This window comes from Muntiacus reevesi, chromosome 1 (assembly GCF_963930625.1).
Source record: "Muntiacus reevesi chromosome 1, mMunRee1.1, whole genome shotgun sequence".
NCBI lineage: Eukaryota > Metazoa > Chordata > Mammalia > Artiodactyla > Cervidae > Muntiacus > Muntiacus reevesi.
In genome coordinates, this window is record NC_089249.1 from 216,186,968 (window position 1) to 216,210,803 (window position 23,836).

Sequence of the window (23,836 nt, forward strand, 5' to 3'; positions counted from 1 at the left end):
CTCAAAGAAATGGAGCCGCTATTGGGGAAATGGGGGAGATGGAGGCTGGAAGGGCAGGTCATAGGTGTCCAGTTATTGAGCATGCTATTTTTTCTGGTTCTGTGATTTTGCACTGTTTAATCCATCTACTGATACTCTGTGCCACCTTCAAGGACCTTCTTAAGTGCCCCTGCCTTCCCAACACCGCTCCTTTCTCTTCCTTTGGAGAGTCACGTCTACCTCTTCTGATCCCTCCCAGCACTGTGCTTACCTCTCCCTTCTATCTGCTCACCATTCCCTGATCTGCAGGTACCGAGGGGAATGGACATGCTTCCTAGGGCACGTATGCTGGAGCTGGGTGATGGATGGCTGCTGTCACATTGACTCAATGGGGTGAGATAACAGCATTGCTGAGCTGCTGGCTGGCTGGGGAGGGCTGGCTGGTTGAGCAGCATGGGCTGTCCCAGGTGCCACAGCCTGGGCCATCCCATGTCTTCACTCCCAGCAAACATTTGGACTTGCCCAATCTGTGGGTAGTTCTCTCTTAGCCCCTAAACTGTCCTGGCAGGGCCAGTCCAAATGTGACAAGAAAGCAGAGGACATGCATGAAGAAGGCAGACTTGCCTGAGAGTAGTGGCACTTGGGGGATGGTCAGCGGGGTCCCAAGAGAGCAGACACCTGGAGGCAGGCAGCACCCTGGGTTCCTTTTCCCACGATGGCTTCACTGCCTCCTTTTTGAAGTGTTAACCTTCTTCAGGTGTCTCTGGCCTTGGGGGGGGGGGGGTAAGAGAGTTGTTGAGGGAGAGGAAGCGCTTGTGAAGAGCTTGCTGGTTTAAAACTGAGGAGACCAGAGCTGAGTGTCAGAGAGGGAAGACACTCAGAGGCATAGGGTGGGGTGGGTAAGTGTGAGGGGATGCAGTGACAGGGGCTGGGCTGTGAGTCTGGGGAGGGGACAAAGCCATTATTCATTCCCACCACTGAGCCTTGCAGCTTCCCTCAGTGGGGTAACACCTCAGCAGTTTTCCCTTCCGTGCTTCTGTTTTAATAAGAAGTTGGGCTCAGCAGGGGGGTAGCCACAGCTCCTGATCTCTTTCTCTGTTTGACAGGGATCCTCACCCTGCCCAGATGCTGATGGTCCACAGTACTCAGGGTGGCTGAGGGCTCATGTGAGGGACTAGTGGAGATTCTCTGTCACCTGTGAGCCCTGTGAGCACTCCCTAGAGACAGCTAGTGGGCAGAACAAGAGGGAGGCTTCCTGTCCCAGGCCTTCCTGATGATCATCTTCTAAATCACTGACCCTGAGAATATACTAGGGCTTTCCTGGTGCCTCAGACGGTAAAGAATCTGCCTGCAATGCAGGAGACCCCAGTTCTATCCCCTGGGTCGGGAAGGTCCCCTGGAGAAGGAAAGGGCAGCCCACTCCAGTATTCTTGCCTGGAGAATCCCATGGACAGAAGAGCCTAGTGGGTTACCATCTTTGGGGTTGTAAAAAGACACAACTGAGTGACTAACGCTTTCAGGGGATGTATTACATCCAAGCCAACTTCAGAGAAATCTCATTCTTCAGTGAGACAAATGGGACCAGATGATGGAGAGACCTGCCTGGGTGATCCCACATTGAGAGCCTTGCAAGGCAGGTGGGGGTGTGACTGGGGAAAGCTTCCTGCATCTCCAATTTTGCCCTCTTCCTGGGTGCCCCCACTGCCCTTGAGGACTGAGGAAGAGCTAGCTGCTGCCCTCTGGTTTCCTCACTCTGGTTTTGGTTTCCTCACTGGAAATCTCCATCCGCCAGACAGAGCGCCTCTCAGTCTGTTTGGGCTGCTGTAACAAAACACCACACCATGGGTGGCTTGTCAACAGAAGTTTATTTCTCACAGTTCTGGAGGCTGGGCCGTCCGAGATCAAGCCACTGACAGATTCGGTGCCTGGTAGCTTCCCTGGCTGCTCTGCTGGTAAAGAATCCGCCTGCAGTGCAGGAGACCCCAGTTTGATTCCTGGGTCAGGAAGACCCCCTGGAGAAGGGATAGGCTGCCCACTCCAGTATTCTTGCACTTCCCTGGTGGCTCAGATGGTAAAGAATCCGCCTGCGATGCAGGAGACCTGGGTTTGAACCCTGAGTTGGGAAGATTCCCTGGAGGAAGGCATGGCAGCCCACTCCAGTATTCTTGCCCAGAGATGCCCGTGGATGGAGGAGCCTGGCGGGCTACAGTCCATGGGGTTGCAAAGAGTCAGACAGGACTGAGTGACTGAGCACAGCACAGCACAAGAGCCTGTTTCCTGGGTCACAGACAGCATCTTCCTTCTGTGTCCTCACATGGTGGAAGGGGCTAGGGAATACTCTGAGACCTCTTTTATAAGGGCACTAATCCCATTTGTGAGGCCTCCATCCTCATGATCTAATCACCTCAAAAGGCCCACCTACTAATATCATCACACTGGGGATTAGGATTTCAACAAATAAATTTTGAGGGATCACTTTCAGTCTATAGCAGAGGAAGATGAATGACTAGGCATTGAATGGATGCAGTGTGACTTGGTCATGTGTTGAAGTCATGGCAGGCAGTGGGTGTTTCAGGAAACATTCTTGTCCCTTCTGCTAAACTTGGAATATTCTGGGGTCAGGACAGCGTGGTCATCATCACAGAGCTGGAGCTGTAGGGGGCGCCAAATGTCTGCTCCAGTTTATTTTCTTCGAACCACAGTGCTCTCAGGGATGCAGGCAACCGTGGGTGCCACTTGTAGACACGGATCAGCCAGAGTCAGAGGGACTTGTGTGGGCACTCTACTAGCCAGAGAGGGAGCTGGGACTCAGATTCTGGCTTTCAGCTCCCAAGTCAGAGCTTTATCCACCATCCCAGACCTTGCCCAGGGCTGAGCCCAGGAAAGCCCTGAGCGGCAATATAGCTGGTGCCTTAGGGCAGACTCTAGAGCCAGACTTCTAGTTCTGCCATCAACATTGTCATCTGAATCGGTGATTGGTTCCCTTTGATTGCTGAGCAGTATTCCATGGTATAGACGGACTACAACTTGTTTATCCATTCACCGGAGCTGTTTCTAGATTTCAGGAATGACAAAGCTGCCTTTGCTGGACACATCTTCACTTCTCTTGGGAGTGGGATTGCAAAGGCAAATGGAAAGGGTGCCCTTGGCAAGTTACTTCACCTCTTCGAGCTTCAGTTTTTCACCTGTGAAATGGGGATAATGATAATACCTAACTCAAAAAGTTGTTGAGGAAATTGAGACGTTATATATAAACATGTAGAATATATGTAACAAAAAGAATTTCTTATCAAGTTAAACACACACTTTCCACTTGCCTTTGTAATCCCACTCCCGTGAGAAGGGAAGACGTGTCCGCCAAAGGCAGCTTTGTCATCCCTGAAGTCTAGAAACAGCTCTGGTGAATGGATAAACAAGCCACAGTCCATTCATACAATGGAATACTGCTCAGCAATCAAAAGGAACCAATCCCCGATTCAGATAACAATGTCAATGAGCCTCAAAGGCATTGTGCTAAGGGAAAGAAACCAGACACAAAAGCCTACATACTGTATAATTCCATTTCTATGAGATTCTAGAAAAGGCAGAACTATTGCGACAGAAAGCAGATCAGTGGTTACTGAGGTTGGTAGAGAGATTGATAGCAAAGGGGCTCGGGGGACGTTTGGGGGACAACACTGTTCTCTTTCTTGATCGTGGTGTTGGATACATTTGTCAGAAATCACCAGACTGTAGATTTAAAGGGAGTGCATTTTACTTTGTGTGGCAAAATAAAAAGACAACACTGCTCTTTAAAAGCAGAGCCGGCGGCATAGTCAACACCATAGAACTGTGAGTTGCTATTATTATGATTACTGTTACAATTAGGATCACCCAGGGGAGAGTGTCCAGATCAGTCATGCATGTTCTGGATCCACCCTGGCCGCACCCCAGCACCCACCTGCCTGCTTAGGTTGGCAGAGAATGAGCCAGGTCTTTCCTGCAGACCTGGCTCCCGTGGGTGCGGACAGCCGAGCGGGGAGCTCAGAGCCGGCGCTCAGCTGTTTCCTGAGTCTGGTTTCCCCCCTGCTGATCCTGCGAGGTACTCAGTGACACGTTAGCAAGAAAGATGCCACAAGAAATAAAGTTTGTTATGAATTATTCTACTTGGGGCTAATTATAGGCACAGAGGAGAGGATTATTTACAGAGGTAGGAGACAGCGGGGAGGGAGGGGGGCCCGGAGGCGTGGAAACAAGGTGGAAGGCTGGAGAGTGAAGTCAATGCGGCGGTGTTTGGGGGAGCAAAAGCACCTTTTAAATAAAAGCTGTAACTAAATGCAGGTCCAAGCTGAAGGCAGTGTCTCAGCAGGGAGATCAAAGCCCTCAGGCCTTATTATGTCCTGGAGACACACTCGGGTCCCTCAGGCCACCAGGCTTTGCTGGGTGAGGTGTGTGTGAGTGGGTAGCCGTGTCCCGACTGAGCTAGACCAGTGGCTGGGGATGACCTGAGCCAAACCTGGACACCCCCTCGTTCTAGCAAGCCAGGGTAGTGGGTGGAGGGGCCCACAGGGGCTGTGGTGAGCTGTGCCGTTCCTGAAGAGTGTCGCCAGTGATGGCTCCTGTACGCAAAGGCCTGGTGTGGCCCCAGCTTCCAACTCGTCAATGGGGATAGATACCTGGTGTGAAAATTCCTAATCTCCAAAAGTTGATTTCAACCTACAGGACACACCTAGGGGCCCGCAGACCAGCGGTCTGCAGCCTTAGAAAGCCAGCTTGGCCTCCTGTTGTTCCATTTGGAAGACAGAGGCCCAGCAGCCCAGCCCCAGGCGGCCCTGCTCACGGGGAGTCACGGGGCCAGCTCGGTCCAGCCATGGACCCCCCACCCCAGGGCCCCAACAGCCGGCCATCTTCTCACAGTTGTGTCTGCAGCAGGGTGGGCTTGTGGCTCTCTCAGCTTGTCGGAGGAGCCCCACCTTTCCAAAGGGCACCGATCTTGCCTTCCCCCCGCACCCCACCGCCAAGTGTGAGTAGCAGGCCAAGGCTTCTCCAGTTGTGTACGCCTGGCTGCATCACCATCTACCCACTCAACCAGGCAGGAAATGACAGACTCGTCTCTGCTCCCCGCCTGCCTCCCTCCCAGCCAGGAAGGTGACTCTCCTTACCCTGGCCCCCACCGCCCAGAGGTTTTTCACATCCACTCCTGCTCTCCAACAACATGTTCTAAGGCAGACAGCTCCCTGCCCCCTGGTGATGCCCTTCTCTCCACTCCCTCTCCCAACAGAGCCATCTCTCTCCTCGTTTCTGATCCCATCAGCCCTGCTCCAGAACCTTCCTGGCTTTTGCAAGCTCAGTGTCCTGGTGTAGATTCACACCCTTTCTCATCCCATCCATGCTGTCACCAGATCCGTCCTGCCTCAAACTCCTTAGTCCTGCTGCTCCTCCAGCCCAGAATGCCTCTCCTGGGTTCTCTTCAGGCCCCAGCCTTTTCCCCTCCTGCCCCACCCCAGCCCTGCAGCGGGGCATGCACACTGCATTCTGTGCCTGCCCCCGGCCGAATGGTGTGTGTCCCAAAGACCCTCTATGGCGTGCCAGACCTCAGGGCCTGGCACGGAGCAGGTTCTCCAGAAACAGAGTCATTCCTTCGCTCAGAAATATGCAGTGACAGGGCCTCTGGTTCCAGGCAAACAGACAACAAGTCAAACAGGGAACCCATCAGAGGGCTGACAAGGATGCTGCCATTGACAGAGGTCAGGGCGGCACTAGGAAATGACAGGGATGCTATTTTGGCTGGGCAGCTCAGGGAGAGCAGGTGCCATGAGCTGAGATCTGGACAATGGTGAGTGAGAGCCCCAGCACCAGGGTAGCAGGAATAGCAAGCACAGTGGCTCTGAGGCAGAACTGAGCTTGGAGGGGCAGGAGAACAGATGGAAGGCCGGGTGTTGGACGGAGAGTTGAGAGGATGGTGGCCTGTGACATCTGTAGGGACAGGAGACCAAGAGACAGAAGAGGCAGAGCCAGCAGATGCCCAGCCAGGGCTGTGATAATGCTGTTTGCGTGGGGAGTGGGCCATTGGTGAGGCCACACAGGATGGCCGGGAGGAAGCATCCTGCAGAGACAAGCCTGAAGGTCCTGCCACGGGATTTCGGAGTCTTCTGCTCCGACATCCTTGTTGAAGCCTGCTGTTCTCCAGGAACAAGGAGCACAGATAAGAGGAACAGGAGGGAGGGCGGAGCCCTCCAGGTGGAGGCAAGATGAGCTCTTGACTCAGAGGGGTTCCTTGACAGAGGGGAGAAGTGAGGTGAGAGCCCGACTGTAGGGCTGAGTTAGGAGTAAGCAGGAGGGAGAGCAGAATGGGAGCCCCAGGGAGGGGGAAAGAGAAGGGACCTAGGCTGCAAGGGGGCAGAAGAGTTAAACAAATGGTTTTCTTGGCTTTGATAGAGAGGAGCAAGCATCCTTGGACACCCTCGGGTCTTCAAGGCATTTTACATAGCTCAGTGACACCACCTCCGGGAAGTCCTCTTGGACACCTCGGATCAGCACTCCCCCCCAGGTTATGCGCTCTCTTGCCACCAGTGTTTCTCTGACTACAGGTTGTAATCTTGGACTTATGCCCCTGATATCAGGCCAGAATCTGTCTCCCACGAGCAAGCTCATGAGAGAGGGACCTGGGTTTTGCCCTTTGTGGAAAATCCAGGTTGCTACTCAAACCCTGGCAGGAGAGGCCGAGGATGGGCAGGGAGAGCAGCCCAGCCCTGGCGGGGAGTCCCCGAGGGAGCCGAGGCTGCTGGGTGGTGAACTGGCCCAGAAAGAGGTCGCACCGACCTTGAAGTGAGCTGGCGTATCAAAAGGGGGCGGATGTGCTCTGGAGCAGGTGGACACAGATGCTACACGAACGCCCTGCCTGCCGAGCTTCCACGAGCACCTCCATTCCCATCCAGATTCGCGTTCCCTCTTGGCCTCCCAGCCCCTCACCATCCATTTGTGTTGCTCTGATGGTGATGCCTATCTTCTGGTTTCGGCAGACATGAAGTTCGGCCTCATCCACGGCTCGCTGAAGTCAGGCCCCATCTGATTCTCCACATCCGACAGCCAGGATCAGGCCCTGGAGGGGTCTTGTTGGAAGAAAGGCTGCCTGGGTGAAACTGCCCCATTGCCAGCCTCAGAGACTGACCGGCTGTCCCCGCTGGTCCCTGCTGGTCCTGGCAGGAAAGCAAGTGTCTGTGACCCAGCACGCTGACCCAAGAGCCCTCCCTCCAGGGCTTCCCTTGCGGGGAGGACCCCCCCACCCAGAAACAGGCCACTGGGGGTCCCAGAGAGAGCACTGCATGGGGGAAATGTGGGGGCCCTTGGCACCCACTCGTTTCCCTCAATTCATTAAGACCTGTAAATTTTCTCATTAATATACTTAAAGTTCGTTTTAAGGGGAACGAGTGCAGAGATAATTGATAATAAACCCTCAGTTAATGCCCTCGGTTTACTGTATGTAATTTATATCCGCTGATAGCGTCTCTCACTCCCAATTACCCGTTTAGCTGTGGCGATAACAGCAGTTCAGTCAGACCAATACCAACTTTTATATATTCCAGGCTGATAGCAATAAATACCCACACAGGGAAACTCACTGGGCCTACTGTATTTTTTTTATTAAGATTTAAATATTCATGCAATTATTAGTGATTTATTAAGAGCTAATGACCCCTTCAAGAGACTCTAAATATTCACCCAAAGAAGCCCTGGCCCTCCTCTCCCCCTTGGCCCCTATCTCTCTTTGCTGTCCACACCCCCCCCCCAAATCAGAGAAATGAGTAGTTCTTTCACAGCTTGGATGACATCAGAGCATCACCCATGTTGCCATGACAATGACTGGTAGGTGAGGCAGAGGCCAAGGATGGAGGTCAGGCCCGGGAGGGGCTGGGTTTCTTGAAGGTAGATGCCCCTGTTCCCTCCCCCATCAGATCTGGGGGACACGGGGGTAAGGAGGCCACCCACCAGCCCCTCTGCACCCCCGCTGGCCAGTGACCCTCCACACGGCAGCCTCCTCCAGGCTGGTCTCCAGGAGTACCTGCTGCCCACTTCATTCTGCCCTTAGTGACCCCTCACTGCCCCCTCCCCTTCTCCGTAGCCCGCCTGCCCTCTGGCTTGTCTGAGTCTCTGCCCAGACTGTAGGGCGCCTTTGGGAGGAAGTACACTTGCTTCTCTCCTGCTGCGCTCTCCCTCCTTTCTTTCATTTTCAAACGTTCCGCCCTGGTTACATCAAGGACAGGAGGGTGTGCAGGGGCCTGGGATTCTGGGACTCAAGGCCCAGAGAGGGCAGGAGCTCACCTCAGGCTGCACAGCAAGGCCCGGGGCACCGCTCCTTCCTCCACCCCGCTTCCTCCAGCCCCGTCTCCTCCAGTGGCAAGACCTCCAAGCACATTAAAGGGGCAGGAAAGATAATGAACAAACCAGGAAAACATGAAATCAATATCAGGAGAAAAAAAGTACGGCTGCCATTAAGTGAAATAAACAAGCTGGTAATTATTTGGACAGCGGGTAATTAAAATGGGGTGAGGGCTCATTACTGTCTTGTTGGGGTTTGATGGGTGCGGTCCAACACCCTCTTCCCAGCTCTGAGGCCATAGCCGGGCCTGGGTTCCTGCCAGCCTAGATTTGGGGGAATCGTAGCAGAGATTTTCTCTGTGGAGTGCCCACCCCCGACCTGCCTGGGATCTCATCTCCAGCAACCTCCTCTCAGTTCCCCTCTCAGGATCTGAGGCCCAGAGCAAAGGCAGGCAAGGTGGGGTAGCCCCTAACCCACCACTATCCCCACCAGGAAGCAGCTTCCTGCTGGTTCTCAGACCTCCAGGCTCTGGGAGAGAGCAGTGCCTTCAGGCCTCAGCTGAGGGTGACCCTTGTGATGACCCTGGGGTGATGGGCAGATGACCCCTCCAGGCCCCAGGGAACCTTCTTCCGGAGACCATTGTGAAGAGGGGTCCCAAGGTGAAGACAGGATGATAGGATGGGTGCTGGCAAAGGTGGGAAGAGCGGGGGAGGGGACGGGGCTCCCCCTGACCCTGCTGTGACCCCAGTTCTTAGCTCTGTACAGTCGAAAGAGACCTTGGACATTGTCCAATCTGGCTTTGGCCTGCCAACTTGTTTGGCCCACACAGTGTCTAAATGTTTAAATTAGTTGTCAACATTTTAAAATAGGAAATTTCACATAAAAATGATTTCTAGCTTCTCTTGAAAGGAAAAAAAAACTCCACCTGGCTGGTCTGCCACGTGGCAGCGGTTGGCTGAGCTGAGCTGGCCCCTGGGATGGGCATCTTCACTTTCCACTTCTCCTGGGCTTCATCAGCCCCTGAAGCACTGAGTTTGCCACCCCTGATGCCATCCCATTCCTTCCGGGGTCCAGAGAGGGCAATGACTTACCCAGTGCCACACAGCCAGGTAACAGCAGAGGGGGACGGGCCTTGCTCCCTTCCCGCCCTCAGAGAGCCCTTGCCCTGGGCCCTTCGCTGGTAGATACACTCCTGAGCTTGCAAGTGACAAGGGAGGTAGGTTGTGGGTTGGTGCCAGAGTTGAGGCTGCTACACTGGGTGTGTGGGGGAAATATGGGGGTGTTTGGGGAACCCACCTTTACCTGTGATCACTGGGAGCTGTTGCAGGGTTTCAAAGGGCAGGATTAGATTTTCTTTCTAGAAATAGTTGCTGTGTTGGCATTGTTGACAAAGCCAGGAGATGGTCACCTAAAAACAGGTTTCAGGGGCTGGGGGTGGGGGTAGCCCCAAAGTGCAAGAAAGGAGGGAGTGGGAAAGAGAGAGGTTGGGGGAAGGTAGAATGGTAGACCGTGAGGGCACAAGAAGGCCCGGCAGCCCCGCTGTGTCCCTGCCAACTGAGCACAGTCTCTGGGGGCAGGTTCAGGGGACCCACCAAACCCAGCTTGGGACATGCCCAGTGTGCGGTCGAGGGGCATCCAGCGGCAGCAGCATGCAGCTCAGCTGTGAGGGGGAGTGAGGGGCCCCACTGGAGAGCAGGAGGAAGTGTGGGTGGGGAGCTATGGGAAAGGGGGCCCCGGGAGAGGGCAGAGCACAGCCAAGCGGCTGCACGGACAAGGGACGAAGGAGGAGCTGGGCTTGCGTCCACCTACCACCCCTGCCAGTAGGAGCTGGATCTGCTACGGGTTTTCAGGTCCCTGCTGAGAACGGGGTCACAGGATGGCCTGGCCACGGGGTCACCATCCTAGTGAGGGCATCAGCCACCTGGCCGGATGTAGGCCGGAGGACAGTGGGCAGTGGGCAGGACTTCCCGGGCGGGGCTGTGGCCACTGGCTGCTCCACAGGGCAGGGGCGGGGGTCTGACTTGGGTACTGCTGTGTGGCTCGTGTCTGATGCACTTGCTGAATCAGTGTGACCTGGTTCAGGGCGCCGGGCACTGTGTGGGAATCCATCACTCAGCATGTACTTCCCTTGTCCCCGCCTCAGTTTTCTCGCCTGGAAATTAGAGCTTTAAAATAATCTGGCTCCTAAAACTGTCATGAGGATTAAATAAGAAAATCCGTGTGAAGCTCACCACTGCTACTATGGTATGACTGGGTAAGGTGTGTGTGAGAGTGAACGTGTGTGCACGTGTGCGGGTGTGTGTAAGAGCCTGCGTGCGTGTGCTGGTGCTGGCTGTGGTTGTGAGCAGTGTGTCCCACCAGCCTAGGGCAGATCACCGGGTGGCGCCCTGTCTCATCTCTGGGCTCCGTCTGGGGGGTGCACTGTCCCACCCTGTGCACCCCGAGCTGAACCCTGGATGCCCTCCTGGCCCCCGCTCAGGCGGGACTCACATTAAACCAGTGAGATATGAAACCCCACCATATCCAGGACAGGGTCTTTAATTAAATTAATTGCCAGCAACATTGTAAAAATGCTGATAGGGTCATAAACGGAGCCCCGGCGATGCTGTTCATCATCTCCTCGGACTAGAGGGGGCCATTCCGGGGCTGGGGGCAGAGGGGGCAGTGTCCCGCTGAGCAGCTGGGGAGCTCGGATGGGCAGGCCAGCCACAGGAGAGGGAAATGGGAGCGGGGGCACAGTCTGTCTTACGGGTGCACACAGTCACACCCTCCTTACTCACCTCATGCGCTTCCCTGGTGAAGGACACGGATGGAGGTGGGGTGCCTAGGGAGTTGGCAGGGGCTGCAGGGAGAGAGGAGCACCTTCCAGCCTCCTGGCCTGTCGGAATTACTCTTGATCCAACCCGAGAATCTGGCCCAGCCCGGCCGCTAATGGGTGTGTGACCTTGAGCAAGTTCTTGCTCTATCTGAGCCCCAGTTTTCTCACTAGGAGGACAGGCAGACCCTCTCCCCTCCTGCCTGCCTCCCTCACGTCCCCAGTGCCCTCCTGGCCTCCCTCCCGTGGCCTCCCACCTCGCAGGAAACACTTGCCAGGGAGCCTTTTACGTCTCTTCCAGCTGAAGCTGCAACAGGCCCGGACAGGGCTCAGATGACGATCTCCCGCCGCCAAGCGCTGGTGAGGGGCTGGGCCTGCACCCACCTGCCCACCTCTGCCAGGTGAAAGAGGAGGCCTGCCTCGCACACGCACCCCGCCACGACCACCATCGCCAGAAACATGCCCACAGACACACACACACACACACACACACACACACACACCATCGGCAGAAGATTCCAAAGCAAGGAAAACCTTCCTTCCCTGGTTCTCTCTGGGCTGTACGACCACATAATTACCCTGGATTCCATTCTATTTAATTGCAGCTTATTAAATTCTAACCAGCCAATTATCAGCCACAATTACAGCTTAATTCAGGGACACAATAGCTATTTTATCGTTTGTTAATCAAATGCTTATTTAGGCCTCAGCTTTATTAACTATTTCTCTGGTCCAAAGCAAGACCCTGCGGCCAGAAGGGGCCCTGGGAAGGGCTCCCTGGAGGTCTATCCCCCCTTCAAGCACTCTTCCCCCGGGGACCTCGTAGTTTCTGAGTCCCCTTCACTGGTGGGCTTAGGGGCTCTTAGCAGTGCTCTGGACCAAAGTTGGAAGACAGAGTTGGTTCATTCGTGCATTCAGCATGTGTTTATCAAACGCCACCTGTGTGCCAGGCCTGGGATTATCGCCATGAACAAGACAAATGTGGTCTCCATTGTCACAACACCTTTCAGGGGCAGGAGACCTAGACAAAAAGCAGCAAACAAGCGCGCAACTTCAGACAGTGGTGGGTGCTCTGAGGAAAGTAGACTGGGGAAGGGGCGAGGGGCTGGTTTAGAGGACTTACCTGAGGGCCTTCGCTGGCGATCCAGTGGTTAATACTCCACGCTTCCACTACAGGAGGTGAGGGTTCGATCCCTGATCAGGGAACTAAGATTCTTCAAGCTGCATGGTGCAACCGAAAATAAAAAAGGGCCTACCACAGACGTGAAATTAAAAGACGCTTGCTGCTTGGAAGGAAAGCTGTGACAAACCTAGACAGCATATTTAAAAGCAGAAACATCACTTTGCCGACAAAGGTCTGTCTAGTCAAAGCTCTGTTTTTTCCAGTAGTCATGTTCGGATGTGAGAGTTGGACCATAAAGAAGGCTGAATGCCAAAGGAATTGATGCTTTTGAGTTGTGGTGCTGGAGAAGACTCTTGAGAGTCCCTTGGACTGCAAGAAGATCAAACCAGTGAATCCTAAAAGAAATCAACCCTGAATATTCATTGGAAGGACTGATGCTGAAGCTGAAACTCCAATACTTTGGCCACCTGATGCAAAGAGCCGACTTATTGGAAAAGACCCAGATGCTGGGAAAGATTGAAGGCAGGAGGAGAAGGGGATGGCAGAGGATGAAATAGTTGGATAGCATCACCAACTCAATGGACATCAATTTGAGTAAATTCTGGGAGTTGGTGATGGACAGGGAAGCCTGGTGTGCTGCAGTCCATGGGGTTGCAAAGAGTCAGATGTGACTGAGTGACTGAAAAACAACCACCTCAGATGTAGCAGTCAAGGATGGCCTCCTAGAGGAATTAAAGTTGAAGATGAGACCTGAGGGATTAGAGGAGGGCCCTGTGGCAGAGCAGCAGGCAGCGTGTTGCAGGCAGAGAAAAGAGCTACACAAAGGCCCTGCGGAGGAGTGAGCTTGGAGGGTTTAGGAAGCAGAGAAGGGTCAGTGCGTAAACCAACTGAGCAAGGGGTGGTGTGATGGGGGGTCAGGTCTGGCTCCAGGAAAGGCCCGTAACTCCTTCCCTAGGCCTGGCCTGGGCTAGTGGGTGTGGAGAGCAGGCCCTCCTTCTGTGGCTCTGTGACCTTAGACAAGTCTTGAGCTTCATGTTCCTTGTCTATGAAACAAGGAGGGGCTGGAAGGCACCTGAGGGCAGCTGCCAGAGGTTCAAGCCTGGTCTGCGTCAGCTGGTGGGCAGAGTGATCCAGTCACTCACCCCACACGGTGTGACTGTCCTCTGAGCCACTGAGGTGGCATCGTGCCCAGCCCCAACTGCCTTGTTCTTTGCAGTTCAGCCCGTCTGCCTGTCCTCCCCATGACGCCCGTGTCTGTCCTTGTGACCAGGCCCCTGGAGCCCGCTGGGGAGCTGGGTGACTTTCCTCCGATCTTGGCAAGGTGGCTGCTGTCTCTGTGACACTTTCACACACACGTTACCATAGAAACCACAGTGCCATTCACACATGTGTGAGAGCAAGGGTTAGGGGATCAGTCCTTCCTTCCGAGGGACTCGGCGAGGGGCTGTCACTCCGGTCTGCCACCTCCGGCATGCTCCCTGACAAGAGGGCCTGCAGTCGTTCATCCCCTCATTCACTGACCACACGCTGGGGCAGAAGAGCCTGAGCTCAGGACTGTCCCTGCCGTCTGGAAGTCCTGTGATGTTTGGAGCCACAGCCAGGGAGACAGAAGATTGAAGGACAGACCACAGGGCCGGGAAGGGAAAGAAGAGCAGCCCTGGGGCATGTCCGGAGGCCCCAGGGGTGGTTTTCCTGACCCACCTCGTCCTGGGGCCGGGTCAGCACTATTTGCCCCAAATGAGGAAACTGAGGCTTAATAAGCAGGGGGCGGCACAGGGGTCTGCAGCAGGCAATGATCCCCGGAAGCAGCTGGTGAACAGAGCGAGGTTTTTACATGTTGGATTTAGAAAAATACCGAGACGCACCTCCACCTTGCTGTGGCCTCGTGGCACCCCATCATCAACTCCAGGCAGGTCCATGGCTCTGAGTTGCCACCTGGAAGCTCAGAGTCCTTCGTGTAGCCCCCAGATCTGTCTCCTCGTGGCCTCCCACCTACCACCCCTCCACCCGCCACTGTGTGTGTTTCTCCAATAGCAAATGTGAACTTCACCCCTGCTTATCAGAGCCTCTGAGTGAAGCTCCCTCATCATAAAATTGCCCACATTTAAAAAATAGTAACTCGCGAGGGCGTCTCTGGCTGCAGGCGTGCAGATGGGCAGGAGAGCACAAATCCCTGTTCCTGTGTGTGTCTGCACCCCCTCTTCATGCTCCCCACCACTGTGGCCATGGCTCCCGCCCTTCTGTCTCCTCTGGACCCTGAACAGCAGCTTCTCTGCTGTCCCCTGGTCCACCTCCCCACAGTCCAGCACTGGGGAGAATTGACTGTTTGGAAAGTAAGCAGAGCTAGCTTCCAGACAAAGCTGGGTGTGTGTCCCCCTCTTTCAACCCTCCTTTCTGGGCTCTAGTCCCTGTCAAGGGAATCATATTTAACATTCATTCAACAAGCACTCACTGGACACTCGCTGTGTGTCAGTCCCTGGCCAGACTCTGGGGGATGTCTAAGGGTTGGGGGGATATCACTATTCAGTCCCTGCCCTCAAGGCACCTACAGTCTGAGTTGGGAGACAGATTCATAAACGGCGACCACAAGGTGTGGGAGGTACCCAGGTGAGTTAGGGCCAGGGCCTGTGGGAGCCCGGGAGAGGTGTGGCCAGCTCTCAGGTCAGGGAAGGCTTCCTGGAGGAGTGGGTATTTGAGCAGGCCTAGAAGGACAAGTAGAAGTCACCCAGTCAGAGAGCAGATGGGGACTGGACCAAAGCAGTGAAAGGATCCTCACTCCAACTGGCTTCAGGCAAAGAAAGGAATCCAGGCGTAGCTCTGCCTTCCAGCTTCTTGAGGCCCCAGGCTTCCCACGGAGTCAGGAGTCGATCTCCTTTCTTCCTTGGTTGCCTCCATTCTCCAAGCCTCTGCTTCAGGCCCATGGACAGCCTCCCATTCCCTTGGCCTCCTATGGCCTGCACGGCCGGCAGGACTGGTCCAGCAGAGATGTTCTCTCTTCCCAGCAGCCCACACCAAATCCCAAAGTCCCATCTTTTGCAGTGAGGTGACCTGCCCATCTGGGCACCAGTTGGTGCCACCTACCTACCTCTGGGACCAGATGTGATGGCAGCCCACCCGGACTGAATGGCCAGATGGATGGAGTTGGGGGAGGGGCCAGGCATTCCCTGCGGAAAATCAGACACTGTCAGCAGGACAGGGGAGGGAGACAAGGCCCTGGCCAGGATACGTGCCTGCATTGGGAAGATCCCCTGGAGAAGGGAATGGCTCCCTACTCCAGTATTCTTGCCTGGAGAATTCCATGGACAGGGGAGCCTGGCAGGCTACAGTCCATGCGGTTGCAAAGAGTCAGACATGACTGAGCAACAAACACTTTGCACAACGGCAAAGGGTCCAGATGCCAACCTGTACGCTTGAAGGGAGGCCCTGGGGGCGAGGCCAGGTGGCAGCTCAGGCCCTGGGCCAGCAGAGCCTCGAATGCCAGGCAAAGTGTGTGGCGCACCATCCTGTGAGCTCTCCTCTCCCCACCCCGGCCTGCGGAGCAGGACACCCAGGCCCCAACGGACCTACCAAATGCACGTCTCCAGGCCTGGCTGTTGGGAGGTTAAACAGGAACAAGTTGTGGACCAGGACTGAGCCAGCCACAGCGCCCAGCTGAGTGAGGCCAGATGACACCCTGCCCCCAGCCCTCCCACCCTGCTCCATGGGACTGAGTCCTCGCTCAGTAAATACGAGTTCATTAATAGCTTGATTAATCACACCTCATATTTTCGTGGTGCTTTTAAAAATAAAGCACTTGAAAGCACTTTCACACCCACCCTGGGCCTCAGAGTTACACGAGTACGTCTTATCATCCCAGGCTGCTGGTGAGAAAAGAGAGGCTCAGCATCAGAGCAGCAGGATGTTGGGGTGTGGGGGTGCAGGTTGGAGTGCAGAACCCTCTCCCTAACCACATCTCTGCCTGTGGGCCACTCTGAGTTCTCTCTGGGTCTCCCTGCAGGACAAGAGTGAAGGGGACCATCCTTAGGCAAATCTGAAGTTCAAGGGGGAAAAGGGGGGCAGTCATTCAGTCACTCAACAAACACTCCAGAAATAAAGGATTCTGTAAGTTGCTGAGGGTTCTGAAGCGGGTAATTATTTTTGTTCAATCTCTTCAGTCACGTCTGACTCTGCAACCCCATGGACTACAGCATGCAAGGCTCCTCTGTCCTTTATCTCCGAGTTTGCTCAAGTTCATGTCCATTGAGTCAGTTCAGTCACTGAGTCATATCTGACTTTTTGCAACCCCATGGACTGCAGCACACCAGGCTTCCTTGTCCATCACCAACTCCTGGAGGTTACTCAAACTCATGTCCATTGAGTCAGTGATCCCATCCAACCATTTCATCCTCTGTCATCCTCTTCTCCTCCTCCCCTCAATCTTTCCCAGCATCAGGGTCTTTTTCAATGAGTCAGCTCTTTGCATCAGGTGGCCAAAGTATTGGAGTTTCAGCTTCAGCATCAGTCCTTCCAATGAATATTCAGGGTTGATTTCTTTTAGGATTCACTGGTTTGATCTCCTTGCAGTCCAAGGAACTCTCAAGAGTCTTCTCCAGAACCACAATTCAAAAGCGTCAATTCCTTGGCACTCAGCCTTCTTTATGGTCCAACTCTCACATTCGTACGTGACTACTGAAAAACCATAGCTTTGACTAGATGGCTTTTTGTCGGCAAAGTGTTGTCTCTTCTTATTAATACGCTATCTAGGTTTGTCACAGCTTTCCTTCCAAGGAGCAAGCATCTTTTAATTTCATGGTTGCAGTCACCATCCCCAGTGATTTTGGAGCCCAAGAAAATAAACTCTGTCAGAGTTTCCATTGTTTCCCCATCTATCTGTCATAAAGTGATGGGACCAGATGCCATGATCTTAGTTTTTTGAATATTGAGTTTCAAGCCACCTTTTTCACTCTCCTCTTTCACCTCATCAAGAGATTAGTTCCTCTTTGCTTTCTGCCATTAGGTGGTGTGATCTACATATCTGAGGTTATTGATATTTCTCCCAGCAATCCTGATTTCAGCTTGTGATTCATCCAGCCTGGCATTTTGCATGATGTACCATGCATGAACTCTGCATGTGAGTTAAATAAGCAGGGTGACAATACACAGCCTTGTTATACTCCTTTCCCAATTTGGAACCAGTCCATTGTTCCATGTCCAGTTCTAACAGTTACTTCTTGACCTGCATACAGGTTTCTTGGGAGGCAGGTAAGGTGGTCTGGTCCTCCCATCTGTTTCAGAATTTTGCACAGTTTGTTGTGATTCACACAGTCAAAGGCTCTAGCATAGTCAATGAAGCAGAAATAGATGTTTTTCTGGAATTCCCATCCTTTCTCCATGATCCAGTGAATGTTGACAATTTGATCTCTGGTTCCTCTGCCTTTTCTAAGTCCAGCTTATACATCTGGAAGTTCTTGGTTCATGTACTGCTGAAGCCTAAATTGAAGGATTTTGAGCATAACCTTTTTAGTACGTGAAATGAGCAGAACTGTGTGGTAGTATGAACAGTTTTGGGATTGCCCTTCTTTGGGATTGTCACGAAAACTGACCTTTCTCAGTCCTGTGGCCACTGCTGAGTTTTCCAAATTTACTGACATATGTAGTGCAGCACTTTAGCAGCAGCATCTTTCAGGATTTTAAGTAGCTCAATTGGAGTTCCGTCAGCTCCACTAGCTTTGTTCATAGTGATCCTTCCTAAGGCCTACTTGACTTCACACTCCAGGCTGTCTGGCTCTGGGTGAATGACCACACCATCGTGGTTATACGGGGTCTTTAAGACTTTTTCTGATATAATCCTTCTGTGTATTCTTGTCACCTCTTGTTAATCTCTTCTGCTTTTTTTAGGTCTTCACTGTTTTTGTCCTTTATCATGCCCATCTTTGCATGAAATGTTCCCTTGATATCTCCAATTTTCTTAAAGAGATCTCTAGTCTTTCCCATTCTATTGTTTTCCTCTATTTTATTGCATTGTTCATGGGAGAGGCCTTCTTATCTCTCCTTGCTGTTCTCTGGAACTCTGCATTCAGACAGGTGTATCTTTCCCTTTCTCCCTTGCCTTTCACTTCTCTTCTTTCCTCACCTATTTATAAAGCTTCCTGAGACACCACTTTGCCTGCTTGCATATTGTTTTCTTTGGGATGTTTTTGGCCACTGCCTCCTATACAATGTTAAGAGAACACACTGGTCATAGCAAACACTCTTTTCCAACAACCCAAGAGATGACTCTACACATGGACATCACCAGATGGTCAGTACCAAAATCAGACTGGCTATGTTCTTTGCAGCCAAAGATGGAGAAATTCTATGCCGTCAGCAAAAACAAGACCTGGAGCTGACTGTGGCTCAGTTCATGAGCTCCTTTTTGTAAAATTCAGATTTAAATTGAAGAAAGTAGGGATATCCACTAAGCCATTCAGGTACGACTTAAATCAGATCCCTTACAATTATACAGTGGAGGTGGTGAATAGATTAACGGGATTAGATCTGGTAGACAGAGTGCCTGAAGAACTATGGATGAAAATTTGTAACACTGCACAGGAGGCAGTGATCAGGACAATCCCAAAGAAGCAGGTTATAGGGGTGCTAATTCAGAAAGTGTGGGTGTAAGGGCTCCGAGGGAAGAGGACTCGGGGCAGTTCCTCTGTGAAGGTCTGAACAGAGCCCAGAGGGCCCGGGCCAGGAGGAGAAGGAGACAGCAGAAGCTGTCAGGCAGGACGCAGCTGGGCTTGTGTGAGGACCGGGAGCCGGGCAGCATGGCCAGAGCAGAGGGAGTGGAGGGAAGACTAGTAGGAGGTGAGTCAGAGAGGGGATAGGCGTGTGTCCTTGGAGTTTGTTGGGAGGGCAGTGGAAGCCTCTGGGGTGCCATGTGCAGGGCAATACGGAGATCTGGAATGTGGAGCGAGGCAGGATGGCTGTAGAGGGTTGGATGGGGGGCCTTCAGTGGAATGGGCCATAGTGGGCTGGCCCTATGAGGTCCATCTGGGAACTCCCCCACCCAGACATCAAGTCTCAGCTAACAAGCCACTTCCACCAGGATGCCATCTTGGCTCCATACTCTTCATTGACTTGCTCCTGTGCCCACACTGTCCCCTGAGCCTCACTCCAGGGTATGTACCACATTCAGGATTGGGCATGCTGCTGCCTCCACTGGACCCTGAACTTGCTCAGGCAGGAGCCCAGGTCTTGCCTGGGCTAATGACCCGCAGCCCTCTTGAGACACATGGAGGCCAGCCAGCCAGCCCCAGGGCTCACTGGAAGCGGGGTTCCCACTTCAAGTCCCGAGCATTAGTAAAGCCCCATCTGCAGTTTCAGTGACCAAGAACCCATCAGGGATCCACTAGTAAGTGAAAGACATCTTCTAACTGAACTTCGAGATGGTGGTTGGGCAAGCAGGAGAGGCCTGGCCAGGGTGTGGTGGGCGGAGCTTCTGGAGAGCTGGGGGGTGATGCTGGCGGGCCCTGCCCCTGCCTGCGGTCCCACAGCCCCAGCATCCATGTTGGGAAAGCCTTCCTCCCATGCTCATCACCTCACAGTCAGAAGGGAGCAGGAGCGGGCACCCAAATCCTTGTCCCCACGCGCCCTCCCCGGCACTCAGCAGCCTGAGCTGGGTGGCAGGGACCAGAGAAGGACAGGGTGGGAGTGGGGACAGAGACCTCAGCAACACGCCTGCTTCTCCTGTGATAACAGCTCCAGCTCCAGTTAGGATGGGTCCTAGAGGCGAAGTGGGGAAATCGGCCAGGTGGGGGAGTCCTCTTTCAGAAGCAGTGAATAGAATTGGCCCTGAGGAAAATTGCCAGCAGAGGAGGAAGGCTGCAGTAGGGGGTGGAGTCGTGCCTTTTTTTGCTTGTTTATTTTTTAACACCAAAACATACATTTTGTATTGGGGAATAGCCGGTTAACAATGTTGTAATGGTTTCAGGTGAACGGTGAAGGGATTCAGCCATATACATGTACCCATTCTCCCCCAAATTCTGCTCCCATCCAGGCTGGCACATGAAGTCATGCCCTTTTGAAGGCATCATATAGCGTATGACCCTGAGCAAATACAGGGTTTCATGTCAAAGGCAAAGATCACTCATGCTGGTGGCCTGCGATGTGGAGAGGGAGACCCAAGGCTGTCACTGGGCTTTAGTCCAGGAGAGAGACCCAGGTGGACAGTGAGCGGGGAAGGCAAATCGCAAGTGCTGACCACAGGGTGGAGGTCACGTAGTGCGCTCTGGGGCCAGACAGAGGGGAAACCAGCTCTGACCACCCAGGAAGCTTCCAGCAGCCCCAAGAGGGGCTGAATTTACCCCCACCCATTGCCTTACAGTGTCCTTGCCAGAGGGCATAATGCAGCCTAGTGGGGGCCCCTGGGTCCACCCAATAAATGCCCCATCGGGGGGTGGGGAGGGGAGACTGTGCCCACGTGGCGTGGCGGAGGCCCGGGAGAAGTGAGCTATGTCCCTTATTGGTCACAGTACATTTATTTTTCATTAGCAGTTAAATGCAGACATGAGGGATTGTGCTGGGTTCAGCGGGCGGCTGACGTGAGCAGTGCTTGGCGCAGTGATCGATAGGGAAGCCGGGGGGCCACGTGCCTTCTCTGTGCCCACGCCCCCAGCTAGGACCACTGCCCACCCAGCCCTGAGCCAGTAGGCAGACCTGAGCCATCACATCAAGCCTGAGCAAGGTGGGGCATGGGCAGGCCCGGAAGCTGCTGCTCAGGTCTCTTCTGGAGCCTGTGGTGCCTGCCCCCACCTCCATGGGCTCTGCTCTGTGCAGCCCTGGGGTCTGCAGAGATGCCATGGCTTCCCCAGAAGGCATCTAGAGAAGTGCCCCTCCTTGGGGGTCCCGCCTCCTGTTCACCCTCCAGACCTTGGGAAACCCGAGCGCAACTCAGCCTCCCCCTGGCTGAGCCCGCTGCCTGGGTCAGGGCTGCTGAGTGACAAGTGAATGTCACATCAAAGGGTCAGCATGTGGCCCCCCAGAGCCCAGGGCTGAAGCTGGGGGACAGGGTAAGTGGCTTCTCCCTCAGGCCTCAGACTCCACATCTGAAAGGTATCTGGAGGGCTCCTCCCATTTGCCAGTATCCTCCACCTTCCTCACCCTAAAACACACCTGCAGACTGGCCAAGCCCCATGGAGGTTGTTCAGGAGGGGTTGGGGCGGGACCAGGGGAGCTTGTCTTCCCCACTGCAAGTGTGGTTCCAGGCAGCTTAGCCTTCATTCCAGTGTAGCACAAAGTGCACGGAGGCGTGGGGACAGGCTGGGGATAGAGGTGGATGAGCCCACTGCTGCAGACACTGGGGGCAAGCTCTGTCCTCAGTCCTGTCGTCAGCCCTCATCCCTGAAGAGCTTGCTGGGAGGGAGCTGGAGCCCTTTGCCACTGTCGTGTAAAAGCTCTGGGTACGGATAGCAGCTGACATTGGCCGAGCACTGTGTCTTTGTCCCTTCCCCTCACAAGAGCCCAAAGAATTGGGTACCATTCCCCACTTGGCTGGTGGCTCAAATGGTAAACAGTCAGCCTGCGGTGCAGGAGAGCCAGGTTCAATCCCTGGGTCAGGAAGATCCCCTAGAGGAAGGCATGGCAACCCACTCCAGTGTTCTTGCCTGGAGAATCCCATGGACAAAGGAGTCTGGTGGGCTATAGTCCGTGGGGTCGCAGTCGGACATGACTGAGTGACTTAACACACACCCCCCACCCCCACTTTGCAGGCAGAGAAACAGCCTGGGGTTGGGGGGAGTGAGGGTTACCTGAAGTCACAGCAGGTTTCTCAGCCTCTGCAGACTTTCCCAGCTCACCCCCTTGGCGCCTACAGACCAGGCACAGATCCCCTCCCCAAAATCACAGTCTTGAGGGGAGGGGACTCCCTCCTTAGAAAGAGAGGGTCCTGTGCCAGCAAGAGAGAGAGAAAGAGCAGTGTGGATGCCCCCTGGGCCCAAAGAGCCAGGCCCCCCATTAGAAGCCCTCCACGGGTTTTGGGCTGTGGGTGAGGAGGGTAGTGGAACTGGGAAGCCACTGCGGGAGGACCTCCAGACCTGCAGTGGGCAGTCAGGACCTCCACAGAAGGGGTAACTCACCCAAGGTCACCCTAGCAGGGTCTCTGAAGTCCAAGCATTTCCTTCCATATGCCCAGAGGCCCCTGTTGGTTGGGAGTGTGTGTTGGGGGAAGTGACTGCAGCCCCGAGAGAGGCCCAGCTGTCAGGGGGCCTGTCTGGTGGGTGTGGAGGCTGAGGCTACTCTGCCTCCAACCCCTCCCCACCTTCCCCGGGTCCTGCTGGGGGAGCAGACTGCTGAGGGTTTTACTTCCACCAAAGCCTCAGAGCCAATTACCTGTGTAATTAGCAACAAATGACTTGTGGGATAGCTGTGGTTTTCAGTTAAAATTAGAAGGAAACCCATGTTCGGTTCCCCTTAAAGAGTGAGACTTTAGGCTCAGGCTCCCAGATACCCCTTCCTGGCTCCCACCCTGCCGGAGACCCTCCCACCCAGCAGCCCAGGCTCACCCCAGCTTGCCCCTCCCCGCTACAGGGGCCTCACCTGTAGCCACCAGCACCCCTCCCATCCGAACCTGCCACAGTCTCGCCCCACTTCATTCACATGCTATTTTCTCAGCCCCTACAAAGTGCAGGAGCCAGGAATGGGGAGCAAGCCAGAAGCAGCCCCCAGGCAGCCCGGCACCAGAGGAAGGGACTCCTGACCCCCTAACCCCTGGCTGCTGGGGCCCTCTGCCTCCTCCAGCTCTTCCTGGCACCTCCCCAGATCCCTGACCTTCTACCAGGGGAGTAACGAGCCCCGACAATCGCCATATGCTGGCACTTGCGCCTTTGTCTCATTTCAGGTCTCCACAGGTCTTCATAAGGCGGGGGGCAGGGGGCGGGGAGGTGGGGAGGGCTGCTGCTCCTCCCGTTTTACACTGAGGGCTGGGGAGAGGCCCACTTAGGCAGCCCGGCTCACTGGACTGGAAGCGGCAGAGCCTGGCCCCACAGGTGTCTTCTCACCCGGGAGACACAGATGTCTCCAGGCCCCGGCCCTGGCCCCTGGGCGGGCAGGTGGCCCCAGGAGGGCCCCCGAGTCCAGCAGCGCCCACCCCCGACTCACCGGCCCTGTTTGCTCCTACCGCAGGTGCCCAGCAGAGTGCCACGGTGGCCAACCCGGTGCCCGGCTCCAGCCCAGACCTGCTTCCCCACTTCCTGGTGGAGCCCGAGGACGTGTACATAGTCAAGAACAAGCCGGTGCTGCTGGTGTGCAAGGCCACGCCCGCCACGCAGATCTTCTTCAAGTGCAACGGGGAGTGGGTGCGCCAGGTGGACCATGTGATTGAGCGCAGCACGGATGGGAGCAGCGGTGAGGCCAGCAAGGCGCGAGGGAAGGGGACGGGAGGGGGTGGTTGGGGGCGTCTCGGCCGCCGAGGCAGTGGAGACTCAGCGAGGGGGCCCTGCTGCCCACCTGAGAGCAAAGGCCAGGGCGAAACTAACCAGCTCTATGCGGGCAGGACCGCCTGTGTACACACCAAGGCCGTCTCCGGGAGGCCTACCTTCACCAGACTTCATTGCTTGGTGGGGGAGTGAAAGGGAAGCCTCCCCACCAAAATATCCCAGAGAGC

At 54.6% G+C, this 23,836-nt stretch overlaps 1 protein-coding gene across 1 annotated transcript in view; it reads left to right on the top strand.

Annotated features, from left to right (window-relative positions):
* UNC5A (unc-5 netrin receptor A) overlaps positions 1–23,836 on the top strand; it is a 64,478-nt gene that overhangs the window by 25,296 nt on the left and 15,346 nt on the right. Inside the window, exon 2 of the mRNA XM_065934671.1 lies at positions 23,356–23,577. Within this exon, the coding sequence (XP_065790743.1) occupies positions 23,356–23,577 (222 nt within the window). The remainder of the gene's footprint in view (positions 1–23,355; positions 23,578–23,836) is intronic.